This window comes from Equus caballus, chromosome 2 (assembly GCF_041296265.1).
Source record: "Equus caballus isolate H_3958 breed thoroughbred chromosome 2, TB-T2T, whole genome shotgun sequence".
Lineage (NCBI taxonomy): Eukaryota > Metazoa > Chordata > Mammalia > Perissodactyla > Equidae > Equus > Equus caballus.
Window position 1 is genome coordinate 41,558,267 of NC_091685.1, and position 16,556 is coordinate 41,574,822.

Genomic DNA, 16,556 nt, shown 5'->3' on the forward strand with positions numbered 1-16,556 from the left:
ACCCAATATCTCCCTTGGGAAAAGCTCTTTATTCTGATCCCAAACCAAGACAGGCCCCCTAACCACCCCCAAAACAAGATGCCAGCTGGCACCAGGAGGTCTTGGCCCCAGTGCCCCATGGGTGGACAGGCGGCCTTGCCTTCACTGGAAACTAACTCCAAGAGGAGGAAGGGAGGGAGGGAGCAGCCTCATTCTGCAGGAACTGGGCACCCAAGAGAATACCTGACAGGGGCCTGTGACCCAATCCCCCCCCCTACCCCCCCCCCCACCTGCCTCAGGGTTGCACAAACTGAAAAGATACAGGAAGGAAAAGCATTTTTTAAAGTGTAGAGGGAACCATATCTAATCCAGCCTTCTCGTACAAGTGGGAACACCTGTGCCTATGGAGGACAGACAGGTGGACCAAGGGAGGTCCTGGCCCATCCGCAAGAGAACCGAGACCAACTCCGGCCACTTCCCACGTGACCCCACTGCTGGGTCCCGGCTGGCATGAGGACTGGAATCAGGAGTGCCCTCCGTGGGGGGGAGGGGGGGGTCCATCACCCTCGGGCCCCCCAGGTCGTACTACTTGGAGGCAGGCCTTGGGAAGTCAGGCCCCCTGCTCTGCCTGGCGGCCTGGCCCCAGCATTTACCTTGAGATATTGGATGTCTTTAGAGCAGCTGAGCTCAGGCAGGCCGGCCGCCCGCATCAGGGCGAAGAGGTGCAGGAAGAGCAGCCCGTGGCGCCGCAGGATGGTGTAGGCCCTCTCACAGTAGCCCCGGAACCTGCAGGGGGGCGGGGGGAGGGGCTCTGGGTCCTCCCAGCCACTCTGTCACCCTTTCACCCCGAGCCAGGGGGCCAGCAGGCCAGCCTGCCCTTGCCCTGGAAATAGCCGTACACAGCCCCCACTCCCTTTAACGGCGACCCCCTGCCCCAGCCGGCCTCCTCCTACAGGACCCAGGAGCTTTCTCCCTGCACTGCCCCCTTCCAGGGGTGGGCTGAGAGCTGGTCCCCGTCCCTGCCCCCTGCCTGGGGCCCCAGGCACCAAAGGGCATCCAGGGGGTCTGAGGCACCCTCACCTTTCGAATTTCTCACTATTATTAGTCTTCCCCTGCTGGATCACATGGACAAAGTCATAGGTGAGGATGAATGGGACTCGCTCACGGTTGATTCCAAACTTGGTCTTGAAATTCCCCAGAAAGTGGCCAAAATCAATGTGGAACAGCTAAGGGGAGGGAAGGGCAGAGACTGAAAAGGAGTCAGAAAGGAGAGTGCCTTGGTCCAGAGGACCTGGGGAGACAGAGGGACCCGGAAGAGCTTGGAGGGGGCTCTGCCTCGGAGCCGTGCGCAGCGCAGAAAGGCCAGGGCGGGGCCAGAAGACAGGTGCTGCCTGCATGGCAGCCCCCACACTGCCCCTACCTGCCCATTCTCGCGGATCATGATGTTGTCGCTGTGCCGATCACCGATGCCCAGCACGTATGTGGCCACACAGTAGCCAGCGCAGGAGAGGGTGAACTCCTCAATAGCTCGTTCCAGGGCCTCCCTGGGTGAGGGGAGGAGGGCAGAATGGAAACCATGGCCACACTCCTTTGCAGCTCCTTCTACCAAGAGGTGAGGTCCCCTCCCCTTGAATGTGGCCTTGTGATCTGCTTGGACCACGGGAGTGTGGAGGAAGTGATGCTGGGCTCATCCCAGAGCCTAGGCCTTAAGACACTTCCCACCTCCTGCACATTCCCTACTGCCATGGCGGGAAGCTGAGGCTAGAATGAGGAGAGGCAACACGGCTGAGGGCCAGCGCCGAGGCCCCAGACATGCGACCCTCCATGCCCAGTCAAGCTCCCAGATGACAGCAGAGCCACTCAGCTGAGCTGGCTCGAGTTACAGGCTTGTGAGCCAATAATAAATGGCGGTTGTTTTCTGTCCCTGAGTTCAAGGGTGGTTGTTCCCGGCGACAGACGACTGATAAATGGGGGAATGGAGACCCAACCCCTACCCACAGAGACATGGCTGGTCCTCGGCTGAGCCAAGAAGCCACAGAGACTGTCCCAGGCCCTTCTTGTCACCTTTGACTCCCAAACCACACCTCTCGGAAAGGAGAAAGCATCTTTCCCTGGACCAGAAACCTACCCAGGGTTCTTAGACTTGAGCCAGTTGAGCAGGGCATCCTTGTTGAAGGCGGCCGTGGCTGCCATGTTGCTCTTGTTCAGCTGGATGTTGGCAATGGTGTCTGAGTGAAGCACCACCTCGATGAGGCCCGTGCGGTCCCCGGTGGAGAGGCAGCCATAGGGGGTCATCCTAGCCAGGTGGGGGGAGGGGCAGAGAAATGCCGTGGTCAAGGGCTGTCTCCAGGGCTGCTTGACCCCCAAGGAGCTCAAGGCACCAAAAATAGCCACAGGAGATGCTACTCAAGCTGCTGAAAAGGAGGAGAAAGGTGCTGGGGAGGAGCTCTTGGCTCCCAGGGCCCCAGGGGAAGGCTCCTTGGAGAGGTCAGCACCAGCACCCAGATGCAGAGTCAGCACCTTGGCTGAGCTCACATTTGCTCAGAGAGAAAAATCCACGTGGCTTGAAAGACGATGCCACTACTTCCCAGGAAGGGGCAGGAAGCCAGGGATACTTGGGGCAAAGGAAAAACAGAACGGGACAGATGCCAGCAGCAGGCCTGGCCTTCTCCACCTCATCCTGTGGCTCCGTTGCCTCCCTGGGCCCTAGTTAAACCCGTCCCCGTCCTTCCTACAGGAGCCATTTTTCCTGAGGTGGTAATGTTGCGTCGAGGGGACCCCCTCCAAAGGGACAGAGTCCTGGGCTTGGTGCAGGCACAAATGGATGACAGGAGGGCCCCTCACCTCAGGTCCAACCCCTCCTGCTTCCACAGAACGTCCATGAGCTGGATCATCTGCAGAGTCAGCATGTCCTGGCGGAGGTCTGTGCAGCATCCCCCAGAAGGAAAACCATGAGTTTCTAGTGGGTTCTCCACTCGCAGCCATGCCCAGGCCCCAAAGTCCCAGAACTGCCCCTCGGCTTGCCCTCCAGGAGTCATCCCCCAGGGACCCCCAGGGCAGCATGGCACGGTGTCGGGAGGCCAAGGCCTCAGCAGGCCCTTCCCCAGGGGACCCGCCTGCTCACCATCCCCGTTCTTAAATATGATGCCCACGCTGCCATCGCTGCCCGCCTCCTCGTTGCTGTACATGACCCACAGGGGCTTCATCTTGGAGTCCATGAAGGTGCACTGCTCCACACTGCCGGGCCAGAGGGGGGTCAGCACCGGTCCCCAGACAGGGCCTTGGGGCAGGGGGTCAGGGGGATCGTGGGGTCTCAGGGCTCACCAGACTTCAGCCAGCAGGATGCTGGGGTCGAGCGGCGACTGCAGGTGGGAGAGGGCCTCCAGGTAGGTCTCCTGGCGCATGCACAGGTGCATCAGCTCCTTGGTGTGGGGCTTGGTGGCCTTCTGGGAGCTCACTTTGACAAAGTCGTTCAGGGCCTTCAGTTTGCTCAGTGCTTCCCCCTGGCCGGGAGAACGGGAGGGCAGCACAGTGTGCGCAGGCCGGGAGGAGCAGGCTCTGAGCTCAGCCCGGCCCAGGTGATTCTAAAGGGGCCCGGCCAACCCTACCCGAAAGCAGAGCCCAGGCTGGGGCGGGGCCAGGGGCCTGAGGCTCACCTGCTTCATCAGCACCTTCATGTGGTGGGTGCTGCCCCTGCAGTACGCCTCCATGATGAGGCCGAAGCGCAGGGCCACCGACGGCACGTGCATCTCGGACCTGGAGGGAGGAAGAGGGGGCTGAGCCTCTCCTGGCAGGGCCACACAGCCTCTCCCAGTCCAGCCGCGACACCCAGGCCGGCAGGAAACGTGAGGCCAGCAGACAAGGTCCCTCCTCCCCATGGCCTTCCAGGGAGACACAGGGGCCCGGTGAGTCCAGCTACCGGAGGTGCCAGAAGAGGAAGTGGCCGATCTTGCGGTTGGCCAGGGCCCGGTCCAGCAGGAATTTGGTCAGCTCACAGTCGAGGTAGGACTCGTACTTAAGCACCTGCACCAGCTGCAGCAGGTACTGGAAAAGCTCGTCGTCCCTGCAGGGAAGGGAGGCCGGCTGGGGCCCGGAGCTTCACGGCTAGGGACAGGGGTCTGCTGCTGGCGAGGGGGCAGGGCAGGCACGAGAGGCCGGTCCCACCTGAGCAGGTCCCCAGGGAAGGTTCAGAACGTCCCCAGCCGGTGCCCACTTGTGGGCAACTGGGGCAAAGCTGCCCTTCCACGGAGCAGGGAGCCCATGGGACTCACGTCAGTTTCCGCAGGGACTTGATGGCGAAGGAGCCCACGTGGCGGTCGGGGAAGCTGAAGTCCAGCAGCTCCAGGGCGCTCAGCACAGGCAGCTCAGGCCAGGAGCACAGCAGGTAGAGCATCTAGGGGATGCTGGTGGTCAGGGCATGGGGCAAGCAGCAGCTGCGTCTGACTCCAGGCTCTGGCCCTCCCCCAGGGCCCCTGCCCTGCTGCCCACCTGGGCCACGTCCTCATGCTTGTTCCACTTGGTGACCAGCAGCAGCCGGGCCAGTGCCTCGGGGAAGTGCTCCTGGACCTCGTGTCGCATCTTCCACACCAGGTCCTTCTCATGCTCATACAGCTCCCCGGACCCCCGCCGCTCCAGGATCTCCCGCAGCTGCAGCTGCTGAGGGGCGCAGGAGGGGGTGAGGGCTGCGGCCTGCCTCCATGCCCCACCGCCCACGGCTACGGCCCCCAGCTCACCTCCTCCTCGGTGAAGCGCCCATGCTCCCCGGGCCGCCCCAGCTCCAAGATCTGCAACAAGCGGCCATGCTCTCAGCGGCGACCCCAGGGCCTGGGCCAGCCCTGGCAGGGCCCCGGCGGGGAGGGGTCAACACCTCAGCACTACTGACCTTGCGGGCCAATGACTCTCAGGGTGGGGACTGTCTCGTACACTCTAGGGTGTTTAGCAGCATGCCTGGCCTCCACCCACAAGATGCCAGGAGTATCTCTCCCACTGGTTGTGACACCCAAAATGTCTTTGGACATTGTCCAAAGTCCCCTGGGGGGCAAAGTGGTCCCTGGTTGAAAACTACTGCTCTAGGGCACATGAGGATTCTGGAGAGTCAAGAGACCCCCCAAATGTATGTGGTGACCCTGCCCCCTGCCCCGGGCAACTCACAGGGCGTGGGGACCATGCTCTCGGGAGTCACAGAGGCAGAGTCAGAAAAGTTCATCTTTAGCCCCACAGCCTCTGGGCAGGGCAGGTCCTGGGCCCCAGGTGGCAGGGGCCCCTCACTGACCTTGTCAAGGGCAGGGTAGTACACGGGGTGGGGGGCCACCTCGGGGAGGGAGATGACCAGGGCGGCAGCGCTCTCAGTGTTGGGGTTATTGCGCACGGTTCCCGTGGGGTTCAGCAGCTCCCCTTTCTCATCTAGACACAGGGACGGATGGAGTTGCATGGGGAATGCCACCACGTCTGGGACCCCTTCCCCCCACGCCTCTCCCTCCTGGCCTGGGCTGACCTGGGACGGAGGGCCACATGTAGAGGCAGCATTCCCCAGTCTTGAGCTGGTCCTTGTAGTCAAACAGCATGAGGTTGGCCCAGGCAATGGGGCAGTCCTGGAAGAGAACGTGGGCAGGTCAGGGCCAGCTGCTGAAGAGCCCCCACTGGCTCATCAGCAGGATGGGCCCAGCCTCCGGGCCATGCTTCCCTGCCTTGCCCAGACTCCCTGGGGGAAGCCAGCCAGGTCAGCCACCTCTTGGCTCCCTTCTGTTCCCAGCTGCATCCCCACTCTGGGCTTCTTGAGAAACCCCCAAACAAACCACGTCAGCCCCAGAAAGGTGGCCCAGCTCAGCAATGGGTGAGTCAGCGTGGCTCAGTGGCCAGTTACAGCGTGACTCAGGGCCCAACCGCCACTCCTCCCCAGCCAGCTGCTGACTCAGGCCCCTCTGCCGCTGTGAGGACAGTCCCTTTGTCCTTCCACCCAGGGAGCTGCCTCCAGGTTCCCACAAGGACTGAAGACCAAGGTCCAGATATTCCAAGTCACCCTGCTCATGAGCCCAGGAACCCAGAGCTGTCACAGAGCAGGGGCAGTGGCTGCTATGGGCGGGGTGGGGAGGCTAGGGTCCGCAGGCCCTCCCAGGAGCCCATCCTCAGGCTGTGTGCCTACTGAGAGCAGGATGGGGAGTGGGCCAGGGCTGCAGGACTGGACTAAGCCCAGCAGGGAGTGCACTGGTTCTCTGAGGCCTGGCCCCACCTCCCGGCCACCCCACCCACCGCCTTCTTGGACTTCTTCTTGGTGGAGCGAGCCTTCTTGGCCTTCTCAATCACGGCGTAAAGTGCAAAGCAGAGACGGGCCATGCGCGGCAGATCGCAGACGTTGATGTCAAACTCCAGCCGCTGTTTCCACACAGGCTCTGAGCACACGCTCACCTCCGAGCTGGACACCGTCTTGCAGAGCGTCTCATTACCATGGAAAAGCCCAGCCTGCACCACCAGCTGGGGAAGGTGTGGGCACCGGGTGACGGGTGGCAGAGGCCCCGCCTCCCTCTTTCCTCCCAGGTTCTCCCACCCACCTAAGGTTTGCATCTCCTCCTGAAAGGTCCTCATTTCACATGGGTCTGAATCCCACTTCCCACGTGGGAGAAGGTGGTGTGGAAGAAAGATGGCTGTGCATGGGCAGCTGCTCTCAGCTCCCCAAGGGCTCTGTGGGACCCCAGCGCGTGTTGCTTCCCTGCTCTGGGGCTCAGTTTCCCCATCGTGGCTCTGGAACTCCAGGGCACCTTCTGGCTTGAACACCCAAGGGCTCCCTCCACTGCTCAGAATCAGATGAGCCCCTTGTGGGCGGGGCAGGATTTAATGCCCCTAAACACTCCTGCCCTCCTCCTTCAGCTCCACGTGACAGCCCTCATTGCCCAGAAAGCTGCCCCAGCCAAACACCAGCCCCCAGACCCAATCCTCCATGACTCTGCCAGGGGATCCCAGGCCTGCTCTGCTTGTGAAATTAGTCCAACAGAAAATGCTCCCCAAAGAGACGCAGCCTCTGCGGACCCAGGTTTCACATCCTACAAATGGGACAATAAAGCCTGCACCTTGCTGGCTGTCCTGAGGACCGAGGAGATGGGGTGTGCGAGCAGCCCAGAGGTGGGCTTGGCCCCTGGGCTGAGGCACCTGCTGCACACACCTCCCACAGACGCCCTGGGAGCCCCAAGGGCCCCAGCCCAGCTGGAGCAGCTCCTCTTCCGCGCCTGTCACCTCCCAGACTTTGAGGTTCCCACATCCCTGGGCTGGGCCAGGCCCCACAACCTCCACCAAAGTCAAATACTCAGAACTCGCTGGGCTCTGTTTCCACGAATCAGCCTCTCTGGCCAACCAGCTTGCTCCCCTCCCCCCTTCCTGTTTTGAAGCGACTCACAACCACCCCAGGCAGGGATGCTGGGTAATGTGGTCAGGTGGCTTTCGTGTGACCCCCCCGCTTCTTCCTCTGCTGCCCCTCCAGGACACAGCCGCCTTGTTTGTGCAAAAAACACCCCCCAAGCCCCTCTGGCCCAGAAGCCCCCTACCTTCATCCGCTCATCTGCGTTCACTTTGCTGCCCTGGATGAGCTCGACGCAGAACGGCTGCTCCAGGGACCACAGGGACACAGAGGAGGGCTGAGGTGGGGGAGGGGAGAAGCAGGGCCATTGAAGCAGAGGAACCAGGGGCTTGGGGCTCTCACCCCTTGCCACTGACAAGGCCCATGGTCACTTGCAGGGGGAGGGGAGAGCGTTGCAATCTGTGGCAAGGCTCAGGTACTTGTCCACAACACCATCCTTAGACCTGCCATGCAGGTGCCCCCAGGGGTCCCGACGCCCCTGAGCTCTGCCGGGCATGGAGTTCTGCCCAGAGTGCAGGGGGCAGGAGTGAGAGGGGAAGAGCAGCCAAGAGCCAGGCCCGGAGGCGGCCCCCGGAAAGTTCGGGCAGGACCCCACCCCAGGATGTCACTCGTGTTGGCTGCCCAAACTCAAAGCCCCAACTTTCAACAAAGACCAACCAAGGGGCATGAGACCAGGGGGCCCTGGACCCACAGCCAGCCAGGGTGTTGCCCAATAGGCGCTAGCGTTAGAGAACAGGTGGGAGGAAGGGATGGAGGGGAGGGTAAGCGGAAGGCACTGGCTCACCTTCTTCACGGGAATGGGGGGCGGTTTGGTGCGCGGTTTTTGGACTTGGGGGGTGGGGTTGCTCTGTTCGTCCCGCATGGCGAGGATGGAGGAGGAGTGCACCATGGTCAGATGAGGGGTCAGCCCGCTGTGCAGGCAGCTGCAGATGTACTGAGATGGGGGGCAGAGTGAGAGGCCGACGGGGGGCTGGGATAACTGGCTCCCCGGGGACGCCCCGATGCTCACCGCTGCCTATCCCAGGCCTTCGGGGGGCATTTCCTGCCGGCTCTTCCTGATCCCACCCACCTCCTGAAGATGGAGCCCTCCTTGTGCTCATGGGGAGCGCCAGCCCAGTAAGGGGGACGATCCCGCCATGACCCCCAAATGCCTGGCTCATCAGGCTCAAGCGGGGCCAAGGACCAGCCCCCCAGCCCCAGCCCCAGCCCCGGGCTTGGGGACCCCGGAGAGCGGGCCCATCCCAGCCCTCTGCCCTCACCTGGAAGCGGCAGAGGGGGTAGCTGCCGTACAGGTACTCGAGTCTCCCGTTCACCTGCAGCGTGTAGTCCTCGGGCTGCTCCACCAGGGGCTGCCGGAACACCGTGGCCTTCTTCCGGAGGGCACAGGCCATCAGTGCCAGGGGCACGTCCTTGGTGGACACCTGGAAGGTGAAGCTCTCCTAGGGGGAGGGGGGAGGGTCAGCCCTCAGCTTTGTGGAGGGCCCACGGGGTTCTGGGGCACAGGGGGCGGGGTTGCCTACTTGCCCGTCTTAGGCACCCACGCCCCCCGAATGTGAGCTCCATGAGGGCGAGGTCTGATGAAGGCACTTGGCTGACAGCCAGGAAATATTTGCTGAATGAAAGAATGGACCAACGACCAAGGCCATTGAGCCATTCTGCCTTGTTGAACTTGCCTGCTGGGGGGTTCGGCCAAGCCCCTTGCATGCACGGACACCCCCAAAATACCATTTGATGCTACTGGGAGGAGGGTGAATTTGGGGGCTGCTGGATGACTGGGGAGTCCCACAGAGGAAGCAATCCCATGGACACGGATACAGCAAACTGGCCGGCAGGAGCCATGGGCTTACCTCACTGCCCTCGAACTTGACGTTGACCAGAAGGGCCCGGCTGGGGAACCGTAGGGTGCTGGCTCCCCAGTTTCCCGCCAAGGGCTCCAGCTGCAGGGGAAAGCTGTACTGTAGCCAGGCCTCCCAGCCCAGCTGTTGCCGGCGGGCAGCGGCCTCCTCACAGAACTGGCGCATCTTGGTGCGAAAGTCATTCACTTCTGGGTCACGCAAGGAGTCAAACTCATGGAGGCCTGAGAGGCAGGGAGGAGCAGATCAGCATGGGGGTGCAGTGGAGAGCAGGACAGCTGGATGACAAGAAGCACCCCAGTAGGGGTACCTTTGCCGATGACAAGGCTGATCTGCGAGTTGATGAGCTTCTTCACCCTGTCGCCCTCGCGGGCCACCAGGCGCAGAACCGGCAGGAAGGGCTGGATGTCACACAGCCGCCGCTGCTCGTCCTCCAGCTCCTGCTGCTCCGCAGTCTGGTTGACGCAGGTGAACACATAGGCCTCGGGGTCACTGAGCATGTGGAAGAGTGGCTCATACTGGGCTCGGTGCCACAACACCTGGGAGGGATAGGCACCAATCAGCCCCTTCGGCCAAGGCAGGCAGGGCCACAGGGAGCTGGGAGGCTGAGGGCAGGGTGAGGCTGGCCTCAGTCTGGGTGTCCCACCCTGCATGACCCTGACAAGAGGGCAAAGGCAAGATCCCAAGACCACTACCCTCTCCAGATCCCTTAAGCACTGACCACATGGGTCCCCAGGCATCTCCATCACTGCCTTCTGTGAAGGGAACCAGGTACGCGCTCAAATCTGGACCTGAGCAGCTCGTCCTACAGTCTCCCCTGTAGGTTACGGCCGGCCGGACATGACCTCCGGGCACCCCGAGCTAATCGTTCTGGATTCATCAGCCTGATTTTTAAATGTTGGCAACTAATTCAGAAAAGTGTAGCTCACTGAGGGAGCTGCGTTCAGCCACGGCTGTCAACGTGTGCTCTCGGGGCAAGGTGTCCCCAGGGATTGCTGGGGAAGCCGTTCAACAGTCAGGCTTTAGTACAAAGGTGTTCACTGCTGAGTCACAGAGAAGATGGAAAAGGAAGGAATGGCCCAGCGCTGCTACCACGGGGGACAGATAATTACGATCCATCAACCAAGAGAGAGCACAGAGCCGTGACCCAGAATCTAGGGATCCCTGTACAAACCAGCATGGAGGGCTCCAAGGCACATCAGTAAGTGGGCAAAAACTCAAGCTGTAGAACAGCAGATGTAATTCAAGCCCATTTCCATAAAAACAACAATAATAAATGCATTAATTACTATAGACCAGGACTCGGCAAGCAATGGTTTGCCAGGTTATTGGAAGACAGCCATGTCCATTCATCTACACATTGTCTATGGCTGCTTTTGCCCTTTGATGGCAGAGTTGAGCAGTTGCAACAAATCTCATATGGCCAGCAAAGCCTAGAATATTTACTATCTGTCCCTTGGTAAAAAAAAAAAAAACAAACAAAGAAGGGGCTGACCCAGAGGCATAGTGGTGAAGTTTTCATGCTCCGCTTCAGCAGACGGAGTTTGTAGGTTCAGATCCCAGGCACGGACCTAGCACCATTGTTAAGCCATGCTGTGGCAGCAACCCACATAAAATAGAGGAAGACTGGCAGAGATGTTAGCTCAGCAACACTCTTCCTCAAGCAAAAACAGGAAGATTGGAAACAGATGTTAGCTCAGGGCCAATCTTCCTCACCAACCCCCCCAAAAAAGATAAAGAAATTGAAATAGACTTGGAGTGTGAGGTGAGTCTGCAGGGACCGACGTGTTTTACTTTTCTGCAGTATTCAAATTTTAATAACATTCACGTATAGCTCTGTAAGCAGAAAAATAAGATTAACTTAAAAATGATACATGAGGGGCCGGCTCCATGGCCGAGCGGTTAAGTTCATGCGCTCCACCGCGGCGGCCGAGGGTTTCGCCAGTTCCAATCCTGGGCGTGGACATGGCACCGCTCATCAGGCCATGCTGAGGTGGCATCTCACATGCCACAACCAGAAGGACCCACAACTAAGAATATACAACTATGCACTGGGGGGCTTTGTGGAGAAAAAGGAAATAAATAAAATCTTCAAAAAAAAATGATACATGAGAAAGATGTTATAATGTTAACTCAGAAAAAAAGATAACAAAAGTTCATAATCAGAATTACCACAAAAAAAACACTGTACATAAAAAAAGAAAATAAGAAATAGCCAGTGTGAACTGTGGTTGTCTCATAAGGCTGGATCATAGGTAATTTCTTCCTCCTACTTTTTCTTATGTTACTAAATTTCAATGTGTCAATATTACTTTTGAAACGGAAAAAAAAAATTTAATTTTAAAAGAAATCTCCCAGGAAAGGAAGATTAAAAAAAACCCTCAAGGATGGTACACTGCTTCTCTCCGTTTTTTCTGGCCCCAAATATAGGTTTTGAAATTCCGAGCTAAGGTCTTGCCTTCTGGTATGACCCATTAAATCCCTACTTTGTAAGTGGGACAATCTCCTTGAAAGGTCTCAAGACAACATCTATCAAATTCTATCCAGATGTCTAATCCTTTGGCTCAGTAATCCACCCTGAAAATTATTCAACAAAACAAAAACTACTTCCAAAGGTGATGTTTACTATGATGACAGCCCCAAAGACGAAAGACCAGTAAAATTCTTAAGTGGCTGTGGATGGGGTGTGGTTCCAAAAACGATGGCACAGTCACGGAGAGACTCAAAGGCCACCATTGGAACTACAGCCTGAAGCTCTCGGTAAACGTGCGCTGACAAAGCACTGACAGAGGCGGGAAGCGGAACTCGGAATGCTAGGGGGACTCCAACCATAAGTTTTTCAACAATTCTTGGATATTATTTATTCCTCTTAAAATCCATATCCAAGGATCTCAAATCAGAGAATCTACGCACGTGAGTGTGAGCGTCTGTCTGTCTGTCTTTCTCTCTGAGTTCCAGGCTCTGGGGACTAGTTGTAATGTCAAGCTCGTACCTTCTTGATGGTGCTGAGGTTGGCATTTCGGGACACAGGGAAGTTCAGATAGACCCCCGTGGGCAGCAGGAAGTCAACAGCCACGCTCTGATTCTCCTCCTTGGTCCAGAATTCCATGGGGCAGTCAACCCCAGGGGGCATCCTGCTTTTTCACTTCTCAGACACCAGTTGTCCTGAAAAGGCAACGAGGGCGAAATGAGTCCCCTTCAGGTGTGCTTGGGTGGGCCCTTCGAACACAAAGTCAGGACCTCTGATGGCAGGAGGCTCAGGACGAAATCCCAGCCCCATGGACACCCAAAGCTTGCCTCTCTCTGGGCCTTGTCCTGCCTGGGGCGGGTTGTGGCTCCTACTGCCCCAGGCCACCGTCTTGGCTGAGCTGCCTCTCATCACAGCCAGCACTCCATCTGCCTCCCTCACAGCAGTGGCCCAAATTCAAGACACCAAGACCCATACCAAATCATCTTTTCTCAGGAACTCACACACGGAGGCCCCACCATGGCCACCAGCTGGCAAAGGTGGGAAATGGAAGGATCACTGGTCAGACGACCCAGGACTTGACCAGGACCAAAGGCTGCAGTTTTTGAAACTTTCTAACCAGAAACCAAGTGGCTTAAAAATGGCTCTGGCCATCAAACAATTTGTTGAAATAGCTGACTCATACCAAACCCACCAGTCATACTCATTCCCAGTAAGCAACAAAATGTTACAGACACAATTAAAGGTCCTTCTAGTATCTCTCCCACTCCAGGTTACTACCACCTGGATTCGGGTTGTTTATAACTTCCATGCATGTTTCCATGCTTTCATTATACTAACATGTATCCACAAAACAATTCCTAATATTTTTGCATGCCTTAAAACTTGGTCTGAATAGTGAGCTTTCCACAACTTGTTCGCGCCTCTCAACATTCTGGTCCTTAGATTCACCCACGTGATACATGTAGCTCTGGATCATTCATTTGAACTCTTGTGTGGTATTCCACTGTGTCAATCAACCACAATTTATTTGCCCCTTCTCCTGTTGATGAACCCCAAGGTTTGTGTCTATTCTCTCTGATTATTATAAGCAATGCTGCAATGTATATTCTTGCCCACAGTCTGGATGAGCGTTGTCCAAGAGAAATATAACGTGAACCACGTGTGTGTTGTCAAAGTTACCAGTAGCCACATCAAAAAAAAAAGTAAAAGACACAGATAAAATTAAGTTTGGTATTATATTTTATTTAATCCAATAGATCCAAAATACGTTTGTTTCAGTATGTTATCAACACAGAAAAATTACTAAGGAGATATTTTACTTTTTTTTTTTGCTATTAAGTCTGAAGTCTGGTGTGTATTTTACACTTGAGCACACTGTAATTTGGACACTAGATTTTCATCAGAAATACTTCTATACATAGATTTCATATAATTTACTGGTGAAAAAGTGGGTTCAGACTCAAGTTGTTCCAAATATACTTAAAAGAAAGTGAATTGAGTATCAATTCTTACATTTACATGAATTAAAATTAATTATTTAAAAATTCTGTTCCTCAGTCACACTCTCCATATTTCAAGGGCTCGAGAGCTATATGTGGCTGGTGGCTGCCACACGTGACAGCGCAGGTCTAGGGTATATACCTAAGAGTGGGGCTGTCGGATCATAGGTATAACCTATGACAGGTCTAACCACATCACAAACTTGACCCAAGTAAAGGAGTGGCCCCTTAGCAATGGCACCACCATTGCCGAGTGCCTAATCTCCATATCCTCGCCAGTACTTGGTATTGCCAAATCTACTCATTCCTGCCAATCTGATAGGCATGAGTTGCTCTCTTGCTATTTTAACTTGCATTTCCCGATTATCCATAAAACATTTATCATCTGCAAATAGCCTGCTTATAAACTTTACGCATTTTTCAGTGGGGTTATCTTTTTCTTATTGGTTTGTAGGGTTTCTTTATACACTCTAGATTCAATTCCTTTGTTGATTAAATGAGTTGGAAATATCTTCTTCTAGTCCACATCATCTTTTCACTTTGTTCATGGTGTTTTCTTGATGAGGAGAAGTTTTTAACGTTGATACAGTCAAATTTATCAATCCTTTCCTTTATGTCCTATGATTTTTATTTTTTAGAAAAATAGTTCCCTACAACATGGATGGACCTTAAGGGCATTAGGCTAAGCAGAGTAAGTCAGACAGAGAAAGACAAACACCATATGATTTCACTCCTATGTGGAAGATCAACAAGCACACAGACAAGGAGAACAGATTGGTGGTCACTAGAGGAGCAGGGGGTTGGGGGGAGGGCGAAAGGGGTAAAGGGACACATATGTATCGTGACGGACGGAAACTAGACTTTTGGTGGTGAAAACGATGCAGTCTATACAGAAGCTGAATTATAATAATGTACACCCAAAATTTACACAATGTTATAAACCAATGTGACTTCAGTAAGATAATTTTTTAAAAAGTTACCCTAACAAGAGGTCAGATTCTCCTAGATTTAAATGACTTTTAAAAATAGTTGAAAGGAGGGGCCTGCCCGGTGGCACAGCAGTTAAGTGCGCACATTCCACTTTGGCGGCCCGGGGTTTGCTGGTTCAGATCCGGGGTGCGGACATGGCACCGTGTGGCAGGCCATGCTGTGGTAGGCATCCCACATATAAAGTAGAGGAAGATGGGCATTGATGTTAGCTCAGGGCCAGTCTTCCTCAGCAAAAAGAGGAGGATTGGCGGCAGATGTTAGCTCAGGGCTGATCTTCCTCAAAAAAAAAAAAAATAGTTGAAAGGAAATGTTTAGTTTGAGAGAGATGTTCTTTTGGTCGCTCTGCCAGTTGGGCCCAGGCCTCAGCCTCGGCTGGATGCAGAAGCTGCTCTGTGCAGCAGGACACACACACCATCCTGCGCTACCACCACTGGGATCCACTTCCTCTGATTGTAAAGCCACATCCTACTTTGGGTTCCTCTTTCTGAGAATGGTCAGGCCAAGGCTTTCTTTTTTGATTCAAAATGTTGGTGACACTCAGGAATCCTGCAGAATCCATGTAGAGTGCTCTATGTGCATCGGCCAAGCTCGGGGAGTCAGCAGCACCTTTGGCCACTCGATCCTGAGGCTGAGTAGAGCAGGCAAGGCACAAGCTCACCAGAACTCTAGCCAAAGGGGCGGATGGCGCTCCAAGACAAATGCAGCCCTCACTCCCCTGCCCCTTAGTACTACGGAAATGCAGACTCCAACTACACTCATCCACCTGAGATGCAGGGAAATACTTTCATATAAAAGTCAGTCCTAAAAGAGAAAGACTCAGGATGGCGTGGACAGAACATAATCAAACGGCAGCAGTGCAACAGGAGAAAGCAGGAACTCTCTCCCTCTTTGTGGGCCCAGGACCCAGAGTGCAGCTGCTAACAAGCCCCAACTTTCTATGAGGCCCAGACTCATCGCTCTGCAGTTTGTATGGGACACAGATGCCAGCTAATCCAGGGACTTCAGAACTGCTCCAAGAATGCAAATTGGTACAACCACTTTGGAAAACTGTTTGGCAGTATCAATTAAAGCTGGGCACACGAATGCCCTCTGACCCAGCAATTCCACTCCTAGGTATACACCCAACAGAAATGCAAGTACATGTGCACCAAAAGACGTGTCCAGGAGTGTGTCTACAGCATTGCTATTCATAACAGCCCAAACTGGAAACTTCCCAAACGCACATCAGCAGTAGAATGGAAAAACAAACTGTGGTATCTTCTCCCAGTGGAATGTTATATAGCAATGAGAATGAACGATCTATAAATACACACAACATAAAGGAATGTCACAAACACAAAGCTGAGCAAAAGAAGTCAGGCCCAAAAGAGTATGTGCTCAGATTCTAATTATATAGGAAACAAGCACAGGCAGAACTAATCTATGTTGGCAGAAGAAGAGATAGGGCAGGGGTTACCCCAGGGGGAGGGCAGTTACCCTGGGGGAAAGGGGCATGAGGGCCTTCTGGGGGCCGACAATTTCTGGTTTCTTGATCTGGGAGCTGAGGACTTGTCACAGACTCAACATACCCTCAATCCAAGTGGTTCAGATGAGTTGACTTCACCCCCGACTACCAGAGTGGCCTGAGACCCAGGCCCAGCCAATCAGAGCCCTGAATTTCCCCCAGCCACAGGGTCTGGGTTGTAAGATAGAATGGGACTTGGGCCCCAGCCAATCATTACACATCATCTCTCTGGCCACAGTGATTCCAGGATGGGCATGTAAATATCAAATCAGTACACAGGTTTTGACATCTGGACTTCTTTCGAGACTTCCTCCTAGCGTAGCAGAAAAGACAGAATGTCTACCTAGAGCTGCTGGTGACCATCTGCTGCCCTTAGGAGTGGAAGCTGAGAAAGGACCAATGTGGAGGAAGG

General features: G+C 55.3%; 1 protein-coding gene across 16 annotated transcripts in view; it reads right to left on the reverse strand.

Moving 5' to 3' along the window:
• Positions 1–16,556, reverse strand: part of PIK3CD (phosphatidylinositol-4,5-bisphosphate 3-kinase catalytic subunit delta) — a 53,734-nt gene that overhangs the window by 1,907 nt on the left and 35,271 nt on the right. For 6 of the 16 annotated variants that reach the window (XM_070260979.1, XM_005607546.4, XM_023635832.2 and 3 more), the window contains exons 3-23: positions 12,173–12,345; positions 9,491–9,719; positions 9,175–9,404; positions 8,587–8,766; positions 8,112–8,261; positions 7,515–7,604; positions 6,229–6,450; positions 5,474–5,570; positions 5,252–5,382; positions 4,713–4,763; positions 4,468–4,635; positions 4,251–4,372; positions 3,899–4,042; positions 3,636–3,735; positions 3,304–3,482; positions 3,104–3,216; positions 2,824–2,902; positions 2,108–2,275; positions 1,400–1,523; positions 1,060–1,205; positions 633–765 (exon numbers count right to left, since the gene is read on the reverse strand). In XM_070260979.1, coding sequence (XP_070117080.1) covers positions 633–765; positions 1,060–1,205; positions 1,400–1,523; positions 2,108–2,275; positions 2,824–2,902; positions 3,104–3,216; positions 3,304–3,482; positions 3,636–3,735; positions 3,899–4,042; positions 4,251–4,372; positions 4,468–4,635; positions 4,713–4,763; positions 5,252–5,382; positions 5,474–5,570; positions 6,229–6,450; positions 7,515–7,604; positions 8,112–8,261; positions 8,587–8,766; positions 9,175–9,404; positions 9,491–9,719; positions 12,173–12,313 — 2,997 coding nt within the window. In that variant the 5' untranslated portion in view covers positions 12,314–12,345. Of the gene's footprint in view, positions 1–632; positions 766–1,059; positions 1,229–1,399; positions 1,524–2,107; positions 2,276–2,823; positions 2,903–3,103; positions 3,217–3,303; positions 3,483–3,635; positions 3,736–3,898; positions 4,043–4,250; positions 4,373–4,467; positions 4,636–4,712; positions 4,764–5,251; positions 5,383–5,473; positions 5,571–6,228; positions 6,451–7,514; positions 7,605–8,111; positions 8,262–8,586; positions 8,767–9,174; positions 9,405–9,490; positions 9,720–12,172; positions 12,346–16,556 lie in introns of all 16 variants that reach the window. The other 10 variants (XM_070260982.1, XM_023635833.2, XM_070260981.1 and 7 more) reach the window with 4 other exon arrangements.